At 58.8% G+C, this 17,443-nt stretch overlaps 1 protein-coding gene across 3 annotated transcripts in view; it reads right to left on the reverse strand.

Moving 5' to 3' along the window:
• Positions 1 to 4,955: 4,955 nt before the first annotated feature.
• Positions 4,956 to 17,443, reverse strand: part of NADSYN1 (NAD synthetase 1) — a 33,723-nt gene continuing 21,235 nt past the window's right edge. For 2 of the 3 annotated variants that reach the window (XM_036067762.2, XM_078057635.1), the window contains exons 15-21: positions 16,419 to 16,554; positions 15,662 to 15,768; positions 10,445 to 10,576; positions 9,871 to 9,940; positions 6,868 to 6,996; positions 6,296 to 6,472; positions 4,956 to 5,203 (exon numbers count right to left, since the gene is read on the reverse strand). In XM_036067762.2, the coding sequence (XP_035923655.1) occupies positions 5,153 to 5,203; positions 6,296 to 6,472; positions 6,868 to 6,996; positions 9,871 to 9,940; positions 10,445 to 10,576; positions 15,662 to 15,768; positions 16,419 to 16,554 (802 nt within the window). In that variant the 3' untranslated portion in view covers positions 4,956 to 5,152. Of the gene's footprint in view, positions 5,204 to 6,295; positions 6,473 to 6,867; positions 6,997 to 7,128; positions 7,232 to 9,870; positions 9,941 to 10,444; positions 10,577 to 15,661; positions 15,769 to 16,418; positions 16,555 to 17,443 lie in introns of those variants that run through there. The other variant, XM_078057636.1, reaches the window with a different exon arrangement.

Genomic DNA, 17,443 nt, shown 5'->3' on the forward strand with positions numbered 1-17,443 from the left:
GACAGCAAGGCCGGGTCCTTCAGCACCTTCACTATTAGCATTAACCTCTTGATTTGATTTTAACTGCAACCATTTCAGCTGCATCGCATGTGACATTGGATCTCCAGGTTGAAGAGTTTCCTTCTATTCCTGATTATCTTTCAAACTGGGAGTCAGTGTTCAGTTCCGCCAAACAAGCGTCTCGGCGTCTTGCAGATATGATCACCTGTAATTTTCCCGTCATGGCTTAATATGGTGAATTATGCTACTATATTCCCTGTTTAGATAGCTACTCTAAAACTAGAAGTTTGATTTTGTCTCGGTTAAAATGAAAGGAAAGGAGAGGAAAGTGGGTACTAAGTCTGTTCGTGTGAATTTAAAAAATGCTGGATTGGTCTACACTGTCAGTTTCCCTGCTTTGTCCGCGGAGAGGGCCCCAGAGAAATGACACCCAGAATGGGGACCTCTGCACCCGATCGGGGCTGCGGATACCATTCCCCAGCGAAAGGGACCAGCGCTCCTGGGTGGATGTCTGCTTCTGGAATCGAAGCAGGAAATACCCAAGATGAGCCTGGGGCACCTTCAAGAGCCAGAAAGTCAGAACACGTGAAACCAGGAATCCACACCGACGGGTCTGTCGGAGTGACCGGGAGCCAGCCGACAGGACGCCCGGTGACCAGAGCTGGGACAATTAGAGCAACGAAATGCAGACTACAGAATCAGGTTGTGATCCAAGCATAAATATTCACGAGTTCCCCGATACAGAGAGTGGAATAAAGAGATGAATGGGGGAGAAGACCCGAATCTCCACGTGGAGGAGTTCTGAGTGGTGTGTGTGGGCTGCTCAGTGACTTCCTTCCTGACGGCACAGCATACACAGCAGGGAAGAGGGTGACGGTGTGGTGGGGGCCTGACACGCACCCCGCCCGGTGAGCAAGGCCAGCGTCACGGGGACGAGTCAGGTGGGGAGCACGGGCCCGGGTGTGATACGGTGGGGAGGGCGCTTCACCCTGGGGTCCTCCTCCCAAACCCACAGCCCAGGCTGACCGTGACGCACACACACCAGACAAACCCCAACTGAGGGGCGTCCTACGGCGTGCCTGACCTGTCCGCCTCGGAACTGTCTGGGTCATCAAGAACAAGGACAGTCTGAGAAGCTGTTGCAGCCGAAAGTGGCCTGAGGGGACACGATGTCTAAATGGACGGGGGGGTCCTGGCACAGGAAAAGGACACTGAGGAAAAATTAAGGAAATCTGAATAAAGTAATGGACTTTGGTTGGTAATGAGTAATCATCAGTACCAGCTTATTAATTATAACAAGAGATTAATAATGTGGGAAGCGGCAGGGGAGCTACGGGAACTCTTTACGGTCTTGTCACTTTTTTTTGCAAACCTAAAACTGTTCTAAAATAGAAAGCTCGTTTACTTTTAAAAAAGTTTCTGGATGAGAGGTGCATCATTCTCCCGAGATGAGATTGTGGGACGTTTAGATTCTAGTGCCCACGGGGTCTACTAAAAAACAATGAATACAGGCTCTCATTCTGTCCGCACCAAGAGGCAGAGATGATCCACAGTTTTGTTCTGAGCGATTCAGTACCAAGTTCTTCCTCAAGGATTCGGGGTTCATTCACCATGATGATTCCTGTCTTCCATCCACAGCACTGTGAACCCCGCCATTTATTTCTTCATTGGGAGGTGGAAACCGAGGGTGCCCCTCACAGGGGTCTCCAGGGAGCCCTGGGTGAGGAGGCAGAGCAGGGGAGCGGCACCCGTCCCGCCGAACAGAGAGGACAGCCCCCTGCCGGGTGGCAAGTTCCCGAGTGGGCCCGACGATCTCCTGGCAGAAGTGACGCCTCCCGGTCAGCAAGCAGCAGCAGCCCCAACCCAGTCAGGCACCTGCGGAGGAAGTCCCGTCACAGCCCCCCTTCATATAGAAACTGAGGGCAAACTGCTGGAGCAGACTTCCTGTGTGAAATGCCCATCTTTGGGTCTTTTCAGCCTATTGTCAAATTACCCTCCGGAAAGCTCATCAAGGGGGCTGCACACTTGCCAACCGTGGAGAGTCGGTGGTTTCAACCTTTGTCTTAAAATTCTGCTCGTTTTCAGTCTTGCACAAGTAATGCTGCTAAAATTCTTCTGGGTGTAGGTTGGTCCCTTGGAAATGGGGTGTCCTGCGGCGGGGGGAATCGGAGGGAGAGATGAACCATGAGAGACTATGGACCTGAGAAACAAACAGGATTTTAGAGGGGAGGGGGGAGGGGGATGGGTTAGTCTGGTGATGGGTATTAAGGAGGGCACGTTCTGCATGGAGCACTGGGTGTTATACGCAAACAATGGATCATGGAACACTACATCAAAAACTAATGATGTAATGTATGGTGATTAACATAATAAAATTAAAAAAAAATAAATGGGGTGTCCCTTGGGCTTTGCCCATTTTTCTGGCATGTTCTAGGGTCTTACTATAGTTTTGTACCTAGACTTCTAAGGGGTTCACCCCATTGGATGCAACATGCAACGTCTTCCAAATCCTAGTTTTGTCTTTAGAATTCCAGTGAAATGAGTCTTTGTTGACGGAGTTCTGTCTGGAAGGACGACATGAAGCCAGTCACGGGTTTGGCTGCTTCAATCAACCCTTTGTGCAATGGGCCTTGCATCTTCCGAGGCCCCTCAGATTGCTTTTGTTGTCGAAGCTTGCAGGACCGTCCGGCGGGGAGGAGAAAGGCTCTAGGGGGTCTTGGGGCTCAGGAGTGTCCCCGGGACACAAGGAGGTCCCTGAGATTCTGAGCCAGCTCTGTGTTTGCCACGAGGCCTCATTCTCTTCTCCAAGAAACGGGCCGGGTCTTGTCTGTGACGGGTCTGAAGAGAGCCAGGATCCCTCAGAGACACACTTTTGGCTGCCAGGAAGCTGCCAGCTTCTCATTAGCTGAGCTCTGGTGACAACCCCGTTACTGGGGGTCACCATCCCATAACGGGGGGACACTACCCTATAGCTGGGAGGATACTACCCTGTAATAAGGGGGACACTACCTTATAACTGGGGGTCAGCACCCTCTAGCTGGGGGGACACTACCCTATAATGAGGCACTCTACCCTATAACTAGGGGGACTCTATTCTGTAGCTGGGGGGAACAACCCTATTACCAGGGGGACACTACCCTGTAACAAGGGGGACACTATCTTATAACTGGGGGTCAGCACCCTTTAGCTGGCGGGACACTACCCTATAACTGGGAACAATAACTGGGGGTCAGCACCCTATAACTGGGGGGACATACCCTATAACTAGGGGGACACTACCCTGTAGCTGGGGGGGCCTGACGACGTCATGTGGTGTGCCTGCTCCCTCCCCAGGGAGTCAGCGAGGGCACCGTCCTGCCCGGGACACCGTGGGGTGATAAGGCCTGCACTGAGGGTGTCCCCCTTGCTGTCATCTCAGGGGGTGAAATGACACGAGGGTCCCGCCTCAGCTGCTGGACCCCACGTTCACCTCTCCTGGATCTCGTCTGTCACCACCCCCCGGCCAAAGCTGGGGGGCTGCCAACAGGGTCAGGGGGAGCTGTCTGTGGGTCCGCACCGTCAGCTCTGCTGCAACCATCCTCGGAGGAGGGAGGCCGCCCCCGGAGTCCCCAGGGCCATGTCGGCTCACACAGCAGCTTTGACTGTCGGGTCTCTATTTCTGGATCCTCGCGGGTGGAGAACTGAATTTTCCTCCAAGAGTAAACTGCTTCTTGGCTTTAGGAAAAGCACCCTGACGGTGTCTCGGAAACACCAGGAATGAGCCACGGTTCTGGGGCTGGGAAGCCAGAGATCGGGGCGCTGGCTCAGGTGAGGCCCTGGTAAGGGGCTCTCGGGGGCCTCTTTCACGAGGCCGGGAACCCTGCTCTTAGGGATCACCTCCCCGAGGCCCCACCTCCTCACGCCATCACCTTGGGGGTTAGGATTTCGACATCTGGTTTTGGGGGGACTCAGACATTCAGACCGCAGCAATGGGCTTCTGGGTCTCTGAGGCCAAGGCTTTTTGGGAATGAGCAGTAAATGGCTTTGCTTCCCTGTGTAAAAGGCTGTCTTCAGGTTGGCTTAGGTCATGAAATAATGGGCCTCCGGGGCTGTGGGGACGAATGGTTGTTTTGCTCCTGGGTCTGCGGGGGGCCCTGGATTCCAGCAATGGACACCACCTTATAGGGGCAGCCTTTGGGGAAGGAGAGAGATGCGTCACTCCCGCTGCTTGGGCCCACACCTTCGGCGCAGCCTGATTCGTATTTAGCGGGCCTTTTGCTGTCACTGTGGGAAGGTGAGGGAGAAGCCTACCCACAGGGTTTGCAGGCCCAGAGCCCACGGCAGCGCCCCCGGGAACAGTCGCCTCAGACAGGAAGGCTGTGTGTTGTCTGGGGACCCACAATCCACTCTCCATGCTTCTCTAACACCTCCTGGTCCTCTGTGGGGGCCCCTGTGCTGTAGCTAACTGGTTCAGGGATGGGCGTATGACCCAGCAGGAAAATACACAAATTTCCTGCTGGATTTACACCGGGGATTTCGCAGGGCTGGGGCCATAGCGCCCCGATGTGGAGCATGAAGGGAGCCAGCAGAGACAGAGGAGCTGAGCAGGGCAGGGGGAGGAGAGAACCAAGTTCTAAGGACATGTGCATACCCTGAATCCAGCCAGACCTGAAGCCGTCACAAGCCCTGCACTGTCCCACATGTTAACCAATAAATTCCTTTTCTTGCTTACAAGTTTCTTTTCTTGGGTAAGGCTTTTGGGCAGGGGGAGCAGCACAGACCCCAAACTGACTGTGCCCCTTCCCCAGGGATGGGGGGACTGTGAGTGTGGCCAATCCCATCTCAGCTTCACTCTGCACCAGGGAGGCTGCAATCCCCTGGGGCTTAGCCCCCGAGAGAGGATCCTAGGAATTGAGGGGGGGCTTAGGAGGGGATGAGAGGAGGCTCCTCATCCCCACCACATACACAGACTCTGCTCCCAGAAATCACATTCTCTTTATTTGAGCCTTTTTCTAAGGACCGAGAATGAACAGATCCCTGTCCCGTGACATATGAAACAAATGTCGGCACGCCGCTCCAGGCAGGGGTGGCTGAGCCCCGCTCACGGTCACTGGCGAGGCCCACCTCACACACGGGACCCTCGCGGGAGGGGCCCTCCGGGCAGGAGCCGGCGTCAGTCCACACCATCCAGGTCCTGACGGCCTCTGCTCTCGAGCTGGAGAACCTGGACGGACAAGTCACACGAATGTCTACGCTGTCGAAACACACCGGTTCGCACCGAGCGAGGGTGGCGGTCACGGGACTGGATGAGCAGCCCGTGACGCAGTCCCCACGACGCTCGAGGCTGCGGGAAGGATGCAGAGCACGTGCGCTGGTCGAGTCTGGGAGGACGTGCCTCAGCACATCACGGCGGTCCCTGCTAGACGCAGAGACCACAGCAGATTCTATCTCTGCCTACGTGTGTCTTCCGAGGGGTCTACATCTGCACGGCCTCTGAACCCCACTCCTGATTTGGGGGAACCCATCGCTGAGTGCAGGTGGGGGAGCCAAGCCCTACCTCTCACTGATTCCTCGTCTGGAGGTGGGCTGTCCTGGGCACCCTCGGAAGCCAGCGTGTCCCCGCACTCTGCCCACCAGATGCCCGTGACACAGACCCCACCTGACGCCATCCCCGGGAACATCTCCAGACAAGGCCTGCTGTCCCTGGGGGTGACCCCTCCCCCGAGAACCGCGGCCCGGATGCGTAGTCTGACTCGGGGTCCATCCTCCAGATCCACGTCATCTACAGAGATGCCTCCCTTGGCCAGCAGACAGACGGAGCGTCCGTCCGTCCCGCCGTGATCGCCGGCGCAACACTGCACGCATCCCAGCTCATCACGGTCAGTGTACCGAGGGCCCCCCACTGGCCGGCTTCCCTCCCACGGGCGGTGACTACCTGCACCAGGAAGGGCGGGCCCACGTGCCCTGTGCCCTGGCTCCAGCCTTGGCCTTGGGAAAGGAAGGCGGGACTTGCTTTTTAAACTGAACTTGCTAATCCTTCCTCCGCTGTATTATTAACTAGCAAAGGAAAGGCAAGGCCGGGGGCTTGAGAAGACGAGAGCCCGTCTGGATCCTGGATGGTGTGGACGGGCCCCGCGTGCACACGGCTGCTCGGTGAGTAACACGGCACAAAGGGGACACACTTGGCCCTTTGTAGACACAAGGACAGGAAACGCCATCGCCACAAGCAGAAAGCTTTCCGGGCCTCAGCGGAAGCGAGCCGGTGTTTCCCCAACAGACGTGGGGCGCGGGGAAGAGCCGCCAGCGCCCCACTTACCACATCCTCTATGCACCGAAACTGCCAGGGCCAGCCAGCGCGGTACAGAAACGGCCGCAGGTCGAACCTGTTGTCGTCGGGGCTGTAGCTCTCCGCGTGGTACGCGGGTGTGAGCGTGGTCATTTTGTGTCTGTTCGCGGCGTACTTGGAGAAAAAGCGCCTCACTCCGTCAGCCACCTGGTGGGCGAGGACACGCGGGGCTGAGGCCTGCATCACCCCGCGCGCCAGCCTCCCCCAGGGCAGCAGCAGACAGATGTGCGCCCGGGGCGGCTGGCTGGGCCGTCCTGCGTGGGCTCCCGCCCCAGCGCCCCAGGACGCCGCGTCAGCGGACCCGAGTGGGGCGCACAGGAAGACGCATGGCATGAGGCTTCCAGGCGGACCTGTGGGGACCACCATGTGAGCCCCAACGGGCCCGACTGCGAGCCGGACAGCGGGCAGGGGCCCCGCTCGGAGGAGCCGGCGACAGAGCGCCACCGTTCCAGGCCAGGGTGCACCGACTCGCTCCCGGCAGCCAGACTATCCCCACGGGCACTGTCTGTGGCCCCCTCTGCCGAGCGCCACACGTGCCATACCTGCCGCGGGGAACACACGTCTCTCCACATGGTGACGAGTTTGCAGAACATGCTGTAGGGCCCGGCCTTGGTGATCTTCCGGAGCCTGCCGTAGACGGACAGCTCCGCGTACGTCATGCCCATGTCCGCCTGCGGAGAGGGAGAGGCGGCAGGCCAGCGCTGGAGGAGAGCTTGCGTCCCCGGCGCCCACGGACCTGAGACCCGGGGGGGGGCAGGTCCCCACGGGGCCACGAGCAGGGGCACGGGCTCGCTCCCACTCACCGCCCGGTGCCACGGAGCCGGCATTAGGAGAAAGGACCAGCCTGGTTTTGAGGGCTGTGACGGACCGAGCTCTGTCCATGCTCCAAGCCCCAGAACCCGCAAACTGTGGGTTTATTTGGGAAAACAAAGGTCTTTGTGGATGTAATTAAGTGAAAGATCTTGAAATGAGACGGCCCTGGATGTGGGGGCTTTTATACGAGACGGAACAGAACGCACGGGGAGAAGCCATGTGAAGACAGGTTGGGGGGGCACGGCCGAAGCCGAGGAAGCCCCAGGAGCTGGACGAAGGACCCTCCCCTGGAGCCTCCCGCCAGGAGCGTGGCCTGCAGACGACCTGATTTCGGCCTCTGGGTCTGCAGAACGGTGAGAGGGTATGGGCCTCTCGTTTAAGGCGCCGGCCTGTGGGTTTGGCTCCAGCAGCCCCAGGAGGCCGAAGCCAGGACCAAGGCCAGGCAGGGCCCCCCTGCAGACTGGCCCTGCGCCCCGCCCCAGGGAGCCCGCTGTCCCTAAGGACGGACGACTCAGCACAGACACCTGGGTCACGCTGGCCACGGAACGCCCCAGGCCGGCTTGAAAGAGCCAGCCTCACACTGAGGCTCACCCTTTTGCATTTCTCAGTATTTGCTCTAATCCCCCCTCAACTCCCACTGTGCCCCAGAATGTACAGCCAGAGCCTGATGAGAGAGACCAACGGTGACGCTGACATTTCGCGGCACGGCAGGACAGCCCTCACCTCCAACCAGGATCCGCCTATGACCAGGCCCTCCTCCCTGCTCCCCACTGCCCACCCCGGCCTTCCCTCAGGCCTCAGCTCCAATGTCACCTCCTTGGGGTGGCCTGTCCTGACCCCTATCGGAGGGACACAGTCACCTTCGGGTCACCCGGGTCAATGTGTGGGCAGCACTAGGAGCCACCTGGGGCCCTCGTGGTTACTTCCCGCTTGTGTGACCCGGGGACTCACATAAAAATGGCAGGACCAGCTGGCTCACTGCTGAGCCCCAGTGCTTAGCGGGTCGTGCCATGGACCTGCTTTACTGCTTTCCTCTGTGTGAGGTGAATATTTTCCAGTGCAACATTTAATTCCCTAGCTTCAACAATAATAGTTGGAGGTTTAATACTCCACTTTCAATAATGCACAAAACTAGACCAAAAAACCAACAAGGGGAGAGAAAACTCAAAACCTACAAACCGACTAGACCTAACCGATCTCTCTAGAACATTCCATGCACAACTGCCGAGCAAACATTCTCCTCGAGGCTCACGAAATGCTCTCCAGGACAGACCAGATGCCAGGCCATAAAACTGGCCTCTGTGAGCTTCAGAACACTGGAAAAGTCTGCTCTCCAACCATAAAGAAATAGGATTACAAATTCAGTGACAAACAGAAATCTCAGGAACTCACAAATATGTGGGAATCAAACCACACACTCTCAAGTAACCGACAGGTGAGAAAAGAAATCACGAAGAAAATTAGAACATGCCTGGAGATGCACAAAAATGAAGACGTGGCATCTCTGTGTGGGGCCCAGGGGTGTGGTGGTAAGGGAGGAATTTTTTAAAAAAGAAGACCTCACTTTCCACCTTATGCCAAGCGGGGAGAAGTGCAAACTGACCCTCGAACACACGGCAGGGATGAGAAAGAGAGGACAGAAAGGAGCTGCAGAAAGTCAGGTGCTTCTAGACACGGGCAACGAGCCACCCAGAAAGGAAACTTGGAAAACAATTCCATTTACGGGAGAACAAAGAAGATAACATGCTTAGAAATAAATAACAAAACAAGTGCACGCTCACGCTCTGAAAGCTATAAAACACTGAAACAGTAAGAAGCCCGAAGCGAAGACGGAGACATGCCACGTCCAGGCCTCAGAATACCTCACATTCTCAGGGGGCAACACCCGCCAAATTGAGCTACGGACTCAGTGCACCTGCCGTGGAAATCCCAGCTGGTGCCGTGTGTGCGGCAGAAAATTACACCTGATCTCAAAATTCATACGGAAATTCCGAGGGCCCAGAACAGCCAAAATTACGTTGAGAGAGAGTGACGAAGTTGGAGGACTCCCACTTGCCGATATCAAAACTTCCTACCAAGCTGTGGTGACCGAGTGCGTGAGGTACCGGGACAGGGACGGACACACAGGTCAGCAGAACAGAGTCGGGAAATGGATCCACACACTTACGGTGAACTGATTTCCACCAGAATGGCGAGACACTCCGCGGGAGAACGGTCTCTTCAACAAGACGACCAAGTGGGATCCCTTCCTCACACCACACACAAAAACTACCCCAACCAGGTTGCGGCCTTAAATGTAAGACTAAATCTACAAACTCTTGGGATGAGCACGAGTAAATCTCTGTGACCAAAGGCGCTGGTGGCAGGACGGTCAGTTGTCACAGACTCTGCAACGCTCACGGCCACTCCAGCCTCGACCACGGAAGCTGCACACCACAGCCTACGGCCCCGGTCGGCCCTCATCGCTTGCAGGCCAGCATGGGACGCCGGGGTCAAGAGTGGTTCTTCTGAGGTCGCGCCCCTGCCACCTGCAAGAGACTTGCCCCACTCCCCCCTCCGCCCGGGGGTCAGCCTCAAGAAGGCCGAATCGAAACGTCAAAGGTCAGCAGCGGGACAGGCACTGAGCCCTGGGCTCCCTGGTTGCTCGGGGCAGAAAGGAGGCCGTGGAAGAGCCCGGCACGGACGTGAGGAAGCAGGGAGGTGGGGAACGGTCACAAAGCCACCAGCACTACCTCGTCTGTCTGGGACACCCGTCCATCGGTCAAGGGTTCCAGCTCCGCGGTGGCCGGCGCTGCCAGGATGCTGCAGCCAAGACACATGGAGGTCGGCCGTGGGCGCTGCTGCAGAGCTCGTGAGCGTGGGGGGAAGCCCCAAACCAACTGCCCAGGCGCAACGGCCGGCCTCCAGCAACGCCCCCGTCGACCCCGAGCTGGGGCCAGCGGGGCTGGGCTTTCCTGGGGAGACGGACGTGGATGTCGGGGGCTTCGTGACCTGGGGCAGGAACTGACGGCAGGGGCTACCCCACGGGCAGGTCAGGCATTCTTGTGGGGCCGTCCTGGGCGCCGCGGGCCACCTGGGGGCACCTACCCACTAGGTGCCGTGAGCACACTGCTGCCATCACCAACGAGGTCTAAAGACATCACCCCAAATCCCTGCGGGGCCCGGGGGAGCGCCGGCGTGAAGGGGGCTGCCGGGTCACGGCACCCCCAGTGCCCGCTGAAGGGCGGGACCATTTCCATCAGGCAGGAGGGAGCTGTGGAAGGGGGCGATGCTGGGCGCAGCCGTGGTCTCGCGGGCGGCACTCACCCCTGCAGGGCGGGGAGCTGGAAGCGCTCCAGGCAGAACTGGATGAACGTCTTCAGGTCCGTCTTGCTGATGCCGCCGATGGGGTTGATGTCCGCACTGGAGCAGTCGTACTTGGTCAGGTAGCCGAGGAGACTGTGGGGCGAGAACACGGGATTTCCACGTGGCTAACCTGAGGGGCTGCAGATCCTGCCTGGGGTCCAGGCCCTCGTCAACACCTGGAGCCAGAGCTCGGCCAGCTGGAGGGTCTCGGAGACGCCCGGCACAGCCGGAGCTGTCTGCAAAGGGGCGGAGGCGGAGATGACCAAGGGGAGGTACTTGGCCCGAGAAGGCGTGGGAGCCGGGAGACAGACCTGGGAACACCCGGCGTCCAGCCGGGAGCAGCGAGTCTGAAGGCCAGGGCTGGCAGAACAGGGGGCTGAGGGCTGAGCCCATGGCAGCCAGGCCACCTCTCCACGCCTGTGCGCTCCCCCTCCCAGACACCTCCTGCGGGGGGCCGAAGAGTGGCCCCCAAACACACCCACATCCTCTACCCAGATCCTGTGAACATGGGACCCCAAGGGCAAATGGGGCTGCAGACGGGATTAAGTTGAAGACCTTGAGGTGAGGTTCTCATCCTGGATTGTCAGGTGGCCCTAAATGCACTCACAAGCATCCTTACAGGTCTAGGAGGAAGGTGGGGGGCAGAGCCGGAGGGCGCTGTGAGCCGGGAGGAAGGCAGAGATGCTGCCCCGCGGGCTCTGCTGGGGGAGGGAGGGGCCCCGAGCTCCAGAGGGAACCAGCCCTGCCGACAACTTGAGTTTAACCCAGTGAGATCCACACTGAACGGGGATCGTACAGAACGGCGAGAGGACACTGCTTGGGCCACTGACTCCCTGGTCGTTCGCTACCCACACCGTCCGGGGGACGCCTTCCTCTACACCCACCTCTGGACGACAGCTCTCCACCCACATCCCCAGGCCCCCCACCACCCCCACCCTCCCACAAGGTGATTCCCGACCCCGCCTCGTGCCCCCTCGCCCCCTCGCTGGTGGCCTTCCAGGGCCCGGCCTCTGCCTGTGTCGCCCGAGCCCACACTCCGACACCAGCACCGAACAGCTGCTCGCTCTGCCTGATGTCCTGTGCCCGGTCTGGCTGAAAACACACCGTCCCGCGAGCACGGGGCCCCCTCCACCTGCACAACTGACCTCCTGCTGCTCGGGAGAAAGACCCAGCTCTCGTTCCTCCTCCAGACTCCTGCCACAGAGCAGGGCCTCGGGCGTAAGACCCCCAGGGCACCAAACAGAAGAGCAGGTAAACCTGGTGCCACCTTGAGCAGGGCTCCTCCCATCCACCCCAAGGTGGGCACTCCACCGGTCCCCCTCCTGTTGAAGGGGCGGCTGAGTGGGGACAGGGACTGCTGGCCGGAGGGGACGATGGGCTCCACCCGCTCCGAGAAGCACCGGGAGCTGACCGTGTCCGGCTGGGATGGTCCGCTAACGGGCAGGTTCACAGGCTCCAACAACCTGCCCCCTCCAGTCCCATGAGCACAGGTAATGCCCGACGGCCGCGGCCTTCCTGTCCTCCCTCGCCCCATGCGCCCCTGCCCCCCAAGCCGAACCTCTCGGGGCCGTGTCCACTCCCCTCCAGCTCTCTCTCGAGCTTCGCCACCAGCTCCCTGCCCTGGCCTCTCCAGTAAAAAGCCACCAGTCCTCCCCATACCCGAGCGACAAGCACCAGCCGCCCCAAAACAGCCCCTCTGCCTGGCTCTGGGCGCCTGTCCTCCCGGTTCCACGCGCACCGGCTGGGTGCTCTTGTCGGCAGCTTCCTCATGTTGGAATCTGGGCCCCCTGACCCACTCCCTTCTCTGTAAACATTCAGTCCCACAGGCCCAGCAGCCCTCGTAGCTTTAAATGGCATTTCACCATCCGCAGACTTCCAGATTTGGGGGTGCGGCTCACCCCGGGACTCCAGAATCCCCGTATGACTGCCCACCACACACCTCCATGGGCGTGTCTGGAAGACGTGTCAAAGCCGACATTCCCGACACTGGACCCTGACCTCCCCACCCGCTTCCTGCGCCTCCACATCCAGCCAAACACCAGTCCATCCTTCCGGTGGCTTGGGTCGGCCTGGGCATCCTCACCCCACGTCTGGTCCACCAGCAAATCCTGTCGGTTCTCCCTGTGATGCCAAAATACACCAGGAGCCAAGCACGCCTCGCCGCCCCCCCAGGCCGCGTGAACTGGTTGGTGCTGAGCACTGCTCTCCTTCTGGGACTGAAAGCCCGGTCCATGCCAGGGGGACGGTGCCCGTGTGACCAGCCCCCAGAGCAACTCCTGGGCGCGGAGTCTCTGACATGCTTCCCTGCTGTCACAGGTGTGGCCAGGGAAGGAAGCACATCGGTGACGCTCCCCTGGGAGATGATTCTGGAAGCCTGGGCCTGGTTTTCTCCATGCGCCTTCTGCTCTGCATCCTTTGGCTGTAATCAACCACAGCCATGAGTACCGCCCGATGCTCAGTCCGTCTCCCAGCGGATCACGGGACACGGGGGTGGCGGCTCATTCCTGCAGCCTCCACTGCACCAGGACCCAGGGTCTGTGGCTTACTTGGCCTGCGCCTCGTGCTCACCCCTCCTCACCTCTCCTTGCGGCTCCTCAGCTCCCGTGTCCCTCTCTCTCTGCCACCCTCGCCCGGCTCCCATGCTCCACACGCGTACGCAGCTGGACACGGCTGGCTGGAAAGCGTGACCCCACCTCCGGGGCGTCCTTAGGGCTGGCGCTGCCCACCTGGTTCCCTGACCCGTCTCGCTCGCTCGTCACCACTCCCCTCAAATGCCCACCGCCTGCCCCGCACCCTCGCTCGGCTGGTGACTGTTTCCTGCCTCGCGAGGGCAGTTGTGGCCCCGACCTTACACCTCCCCCAACCCGCATCTGGGCCATCCGCTCTGTGGCCTCCTGCTACTCCGTGGACACACTAGCTGGGCTCCCAGTAAAGCCGGCCCCTCGCCTGGCCGCCCGCTCCCACCTCCTCGTGACGGCACGGCAGCTGTCCACCCACGTCCCCCTTCCTCATCAGCAACTGCTAGACCTCTCTCATCAAACCTTAAGAAAACACCTTTCCCTGTCTCACTGCTCCTGCCAGCTTCCACCCTGCACCTCCCCTCTCCTGCAGGTGAAACTTCTAGAAAGAGCTGACCCGCGGTCCCCTCACCCACCACTTTCCTCCGACCTGTCCCAGCCGGGCTCCCAGGACCTCCCTCGGACAAGACGGGGCTTTGCAGACGAGGGACAACCGCTCTCTGTCCTGGTGAGCTCTCATCACAGGACATTTGCACAGGCCGTTCTCCTGGCTGCATTTGCCCTCCTCCTTTATAAACCAACTTTTCATACAGGCCTTCCCTGGCCACCCTACTTACAAGCCCAAATGCCCAAACTCTCCCCGCGCCTACCCTGGTTTTCTTCGTAGACTTTCCACTTCCTACACATGCGATTAGTTTTCCTATTACCTGTCTCCCTCCACTAGAATCAAATGGGAATTACTTTGCTGTTTTATTCACGGCACCAAGAAGACCGCCTGACACGTGGCACATATTTTATCAATTCCTTGAGGAGTGAGCAAATCAGAATGCAACAGAACCAAAGTTAGGATGAGAAGTAACGTTTAAATGAGAACCAGCATGGCAGAGACTCAGACTGGAGGCTCTACCCTGGGATGTGAGCAACGGGTAGATCGTAGACGGGGACACAGTGAGGGACACTCGTCCCAGCAGGGACAGGAAACAAAGACAACAGAGGAAGCACAACTGAAAAGTTTCTGCGGCTGTAGACAGACTTCTATGTACCCGTAAGAGAGGCCTGGCAGCAAAAAGTGATGAAAACAGATGAATACGTAAATAGACGCCATAGAAAACCTTTAAGCACCCAGAAGCCCATTCCCACCCTGGAAAAAAAATCACTGCTATTTTTTGCTTAAATATTAAATCCCAGAAGACAATGGATAAGAATTATGATGAGAAATATTTCAATAAAACAATTATGGTAGCAGCACCGTATCAAAGATAAGAAGTCAAACTCGTGTTTAAAAGCAAACAGAACAAAACGCACCAATATTCTCAACTACATCAGGTTCAGGATATGCACTAGCCGTCATACCCCTCCTGAAAAATCCTTTCCTTACAGAAGCACCGGGGGTAACAAAAAAAAAAAAGCAATGGAAATTGACAAAATGTGCATGAGAACGGGGAGATTTTTTACCAGCTAAAGGGTGCTAATTTCAAATTGTCATAAGTAGGAAGTAGAATCCAAAAGTCCAAAGTAATATTTAACAGAGAACACATTTGCAGATGTGCAAGAATGTAGAAAGATTTAAGACATTCATGATACACCTAGAAAGATGGATGGATGGACGGATGACGAGTGGACAGACTGATGGACAGATGGGTGGGTGAGTGGGACAATGGATGGATGGATGGGTGGGTGGAGGGATGCGTGGGTGGGTGGATGGATGGATGGCTGGCGGGATGGATGGATGATGGATGGATGGATGAGTGGATAGGTGAGTGGATGGACAGATGGACGGATGGATAGATGGGTGGACAGATGGATGGATAAACTGATGCATAGATGAATAGTTGAATAAATGACAGATACGTTTCTTGACCCCCGCTGCTAACAAGGCCCGCCGGAGAGAAACGCAGAAACCAAGGCTGGAGGCGTCCTCCCAGCTTCCACTGCTCACCCTAACAGTCAGCTGAAATTTATCTAGAGAACAAGAGGGAGGCTCTGAGTTTTTTCGACCAATATGAGAAAGTATTTCAAGTCCACATCAGAAATGAGGTATCTGCTTGGGAGCGAAAATTGGACAGAGCAAGGACCTAGGATGCAGTGAAACTGCCCAGGAGAAAGAGATGGGTGAAGCCAAGCGAGGTGGGGTGGGGAGACAGATTCCAGACCCAGTGCAAAGGAAGAGCCCCAAGGCAGGTGCAGCTGGTCTGAGCTGGGCCGGTGGGCGGGGAGCCAGAAGGAAACAGTGTTGACCTGTCTCCACACCCGAGTCATCTGGAAGGTTTGGAGCAATGACGTCCCGTGGGTACCAGACGTGGCCTGTGCCACGGGGTGATGTGACCCCCACACCGTGTGTCTCGCAGACGCAGTGAGAATGGGTGGGGGTCTGGAAACACTGTCTCGGGGAGCATGCGCCCCTGGAGATCTGGGGCGCTCGGGAGCCAGGCACACGCACCTCTCGTCCACGTTGGCCGATCCGAGCACCAGCAGTCCACCGCGAGCGCCCCGGGCCCAGAGGCTCAGCTGAGCAAAGAGATAGGCCACGACCATCCTTAGCCGCGCCTGGGGGACACAACAGGAAATGTCACCCTGTGCTGGACATGGGAGGACACACACACACACTGGCCCCCGCCCCCCGTACAGCTCCAGGGAAAGGGGCTCCAAGTAGCGTAGGAGCTTTCTAGCGTCCAGAGGAAGCAGGGTCCTCCGGGCCTGACAGCGGGCGGCACCGTATCCCAGGTGGATGGACCCGGAGCCGGGGAGCCGAGAGAGCTCCGGGGCGGGACGGGGCTGCAAAGAAGTCTAGGCCCCTTTTTGCACCCCCCCTCACAGCCAGCGTTTCCGGAGCAGGGAAGGCCGCTGTGGCCAGAAGAAAAGGGAGAGATGGGACAGAGCGCAGCGGCTGGAGCCCAGGGTCCCTCCTCCCCTCCACCAACCAGCCGGCGTCTGGCTCCCCCGCGGCAGCCCCGGAGGTAGGGCGCGTGGAGCCTCTCCCTGAAGATGCAGAGCCCTCACACCTGTGTGTGCACCGTCTCCCCCACCACCTCTAACGCACACGCTTGTGCACTCACACGCACGCACACAAGCTTCCACCCACGCAGCGCTCTCGGACACCCCTGCGCCCTCTAGCTCTTGCACACTCACACTCGGGTCCACGGGGCTCCCTCCCTGCGGCCCCCGCGCGGGGACAAGGGCCCGGCTGGGAGGCTCACCTGCAGGTTCTGCAGGGCCAGGTTCTCCCTGCTGCTTCCTCCATGGGCCGCGAACAGAGGCCTTTTACCCGTCACCAGGCTGAAAATGCCCAGGACGGCCTTCACCGCCGGGTCGATGTTGAGACCGACGTGGTGGCTGCCGGGGAAAGGGCAGGGCGGTGTGCACGGGGTGTGTGCGTGCAATGCGCTAAAACACACGTAGCCCCGAGGTCACCATCCCAGCCGCGTGCACGCACACGCTCGGGGCGAGCTCACGGTGCTATGTAGCCGGCATCTCTGTCGGGTTCCGGAACGCACCTGCGCCCCAGGGAGCCCTGTGCCCGTCTGCACCCGCCCCGCTCTCTGTCCCTGTAGGGCCGCCTATCCTGGGCATGCCCGCGGTCCGTGATGCTTGGTGCCTGGCGGATTTCACCGCGCATCGCATCTTCCGGGGTTGTCACGAGGTAGCAGGTGACAGAGGTCCTTCCCTTCTGAGGCTGACCGATACCCCATTCTTGGCCCAGAACTCATCTCGTTTACTCATCCGTCTGTCACCCGACAGCTTGAGCTGCTTCTGCGCTCGGGCTACTGCGTGAGCCTGGGCACAAATGTCTGTTTGAGCCCCTGTTTTCAGCTCCTTGGGGGACGCGGCCAGGAGCAGCACTGCTGGGGGGCTTTAGCTGAGCTCGGCACAGGCAACGGGCAGCTCCACACTGTTCCCCAAGCAGCAGAAGAAACGAAGAGCCTGAATGGACCGAGGCGCCCCATCGGGAGAGAGGCCGCCCCTCCCCATTCCCCAGGTACAGGGAGCCGGCTGGGTGGGAGCGGGTAGCGGCCAGTACCGAGCGGTGAGTGGGGTCCCGGGCTCCCACACAGGAGGGCCCACGAGCCCTGCTGCCCGGCGCCTGGGACGCAAGGATGATGGGAAGGAGGGGTGGCGATCAGACACAGCTAGGCTCTGGGGGGAACGGAAACAGTCTCCCTAAAACCTGGCTCACAAGAGACCGTAGCAACCTGCTCAACCCTGGACACGCATCTAAGCACGA

This window comes from Halichoerus grypus, chromosome 11 (genome assembly GCF_964656455.1).
Source record: "Halichoerus grypus chromosome 11, mHalGry1.hap1.1, whole genome shotgun sequence".
In the NCBI taxonomy this organism is placed as follows: Eukaryota; Metazoa; Chordata; class Mammalia; order Carnivora; family Phocidae; genus Halichoerus; species Halichoerus grypus.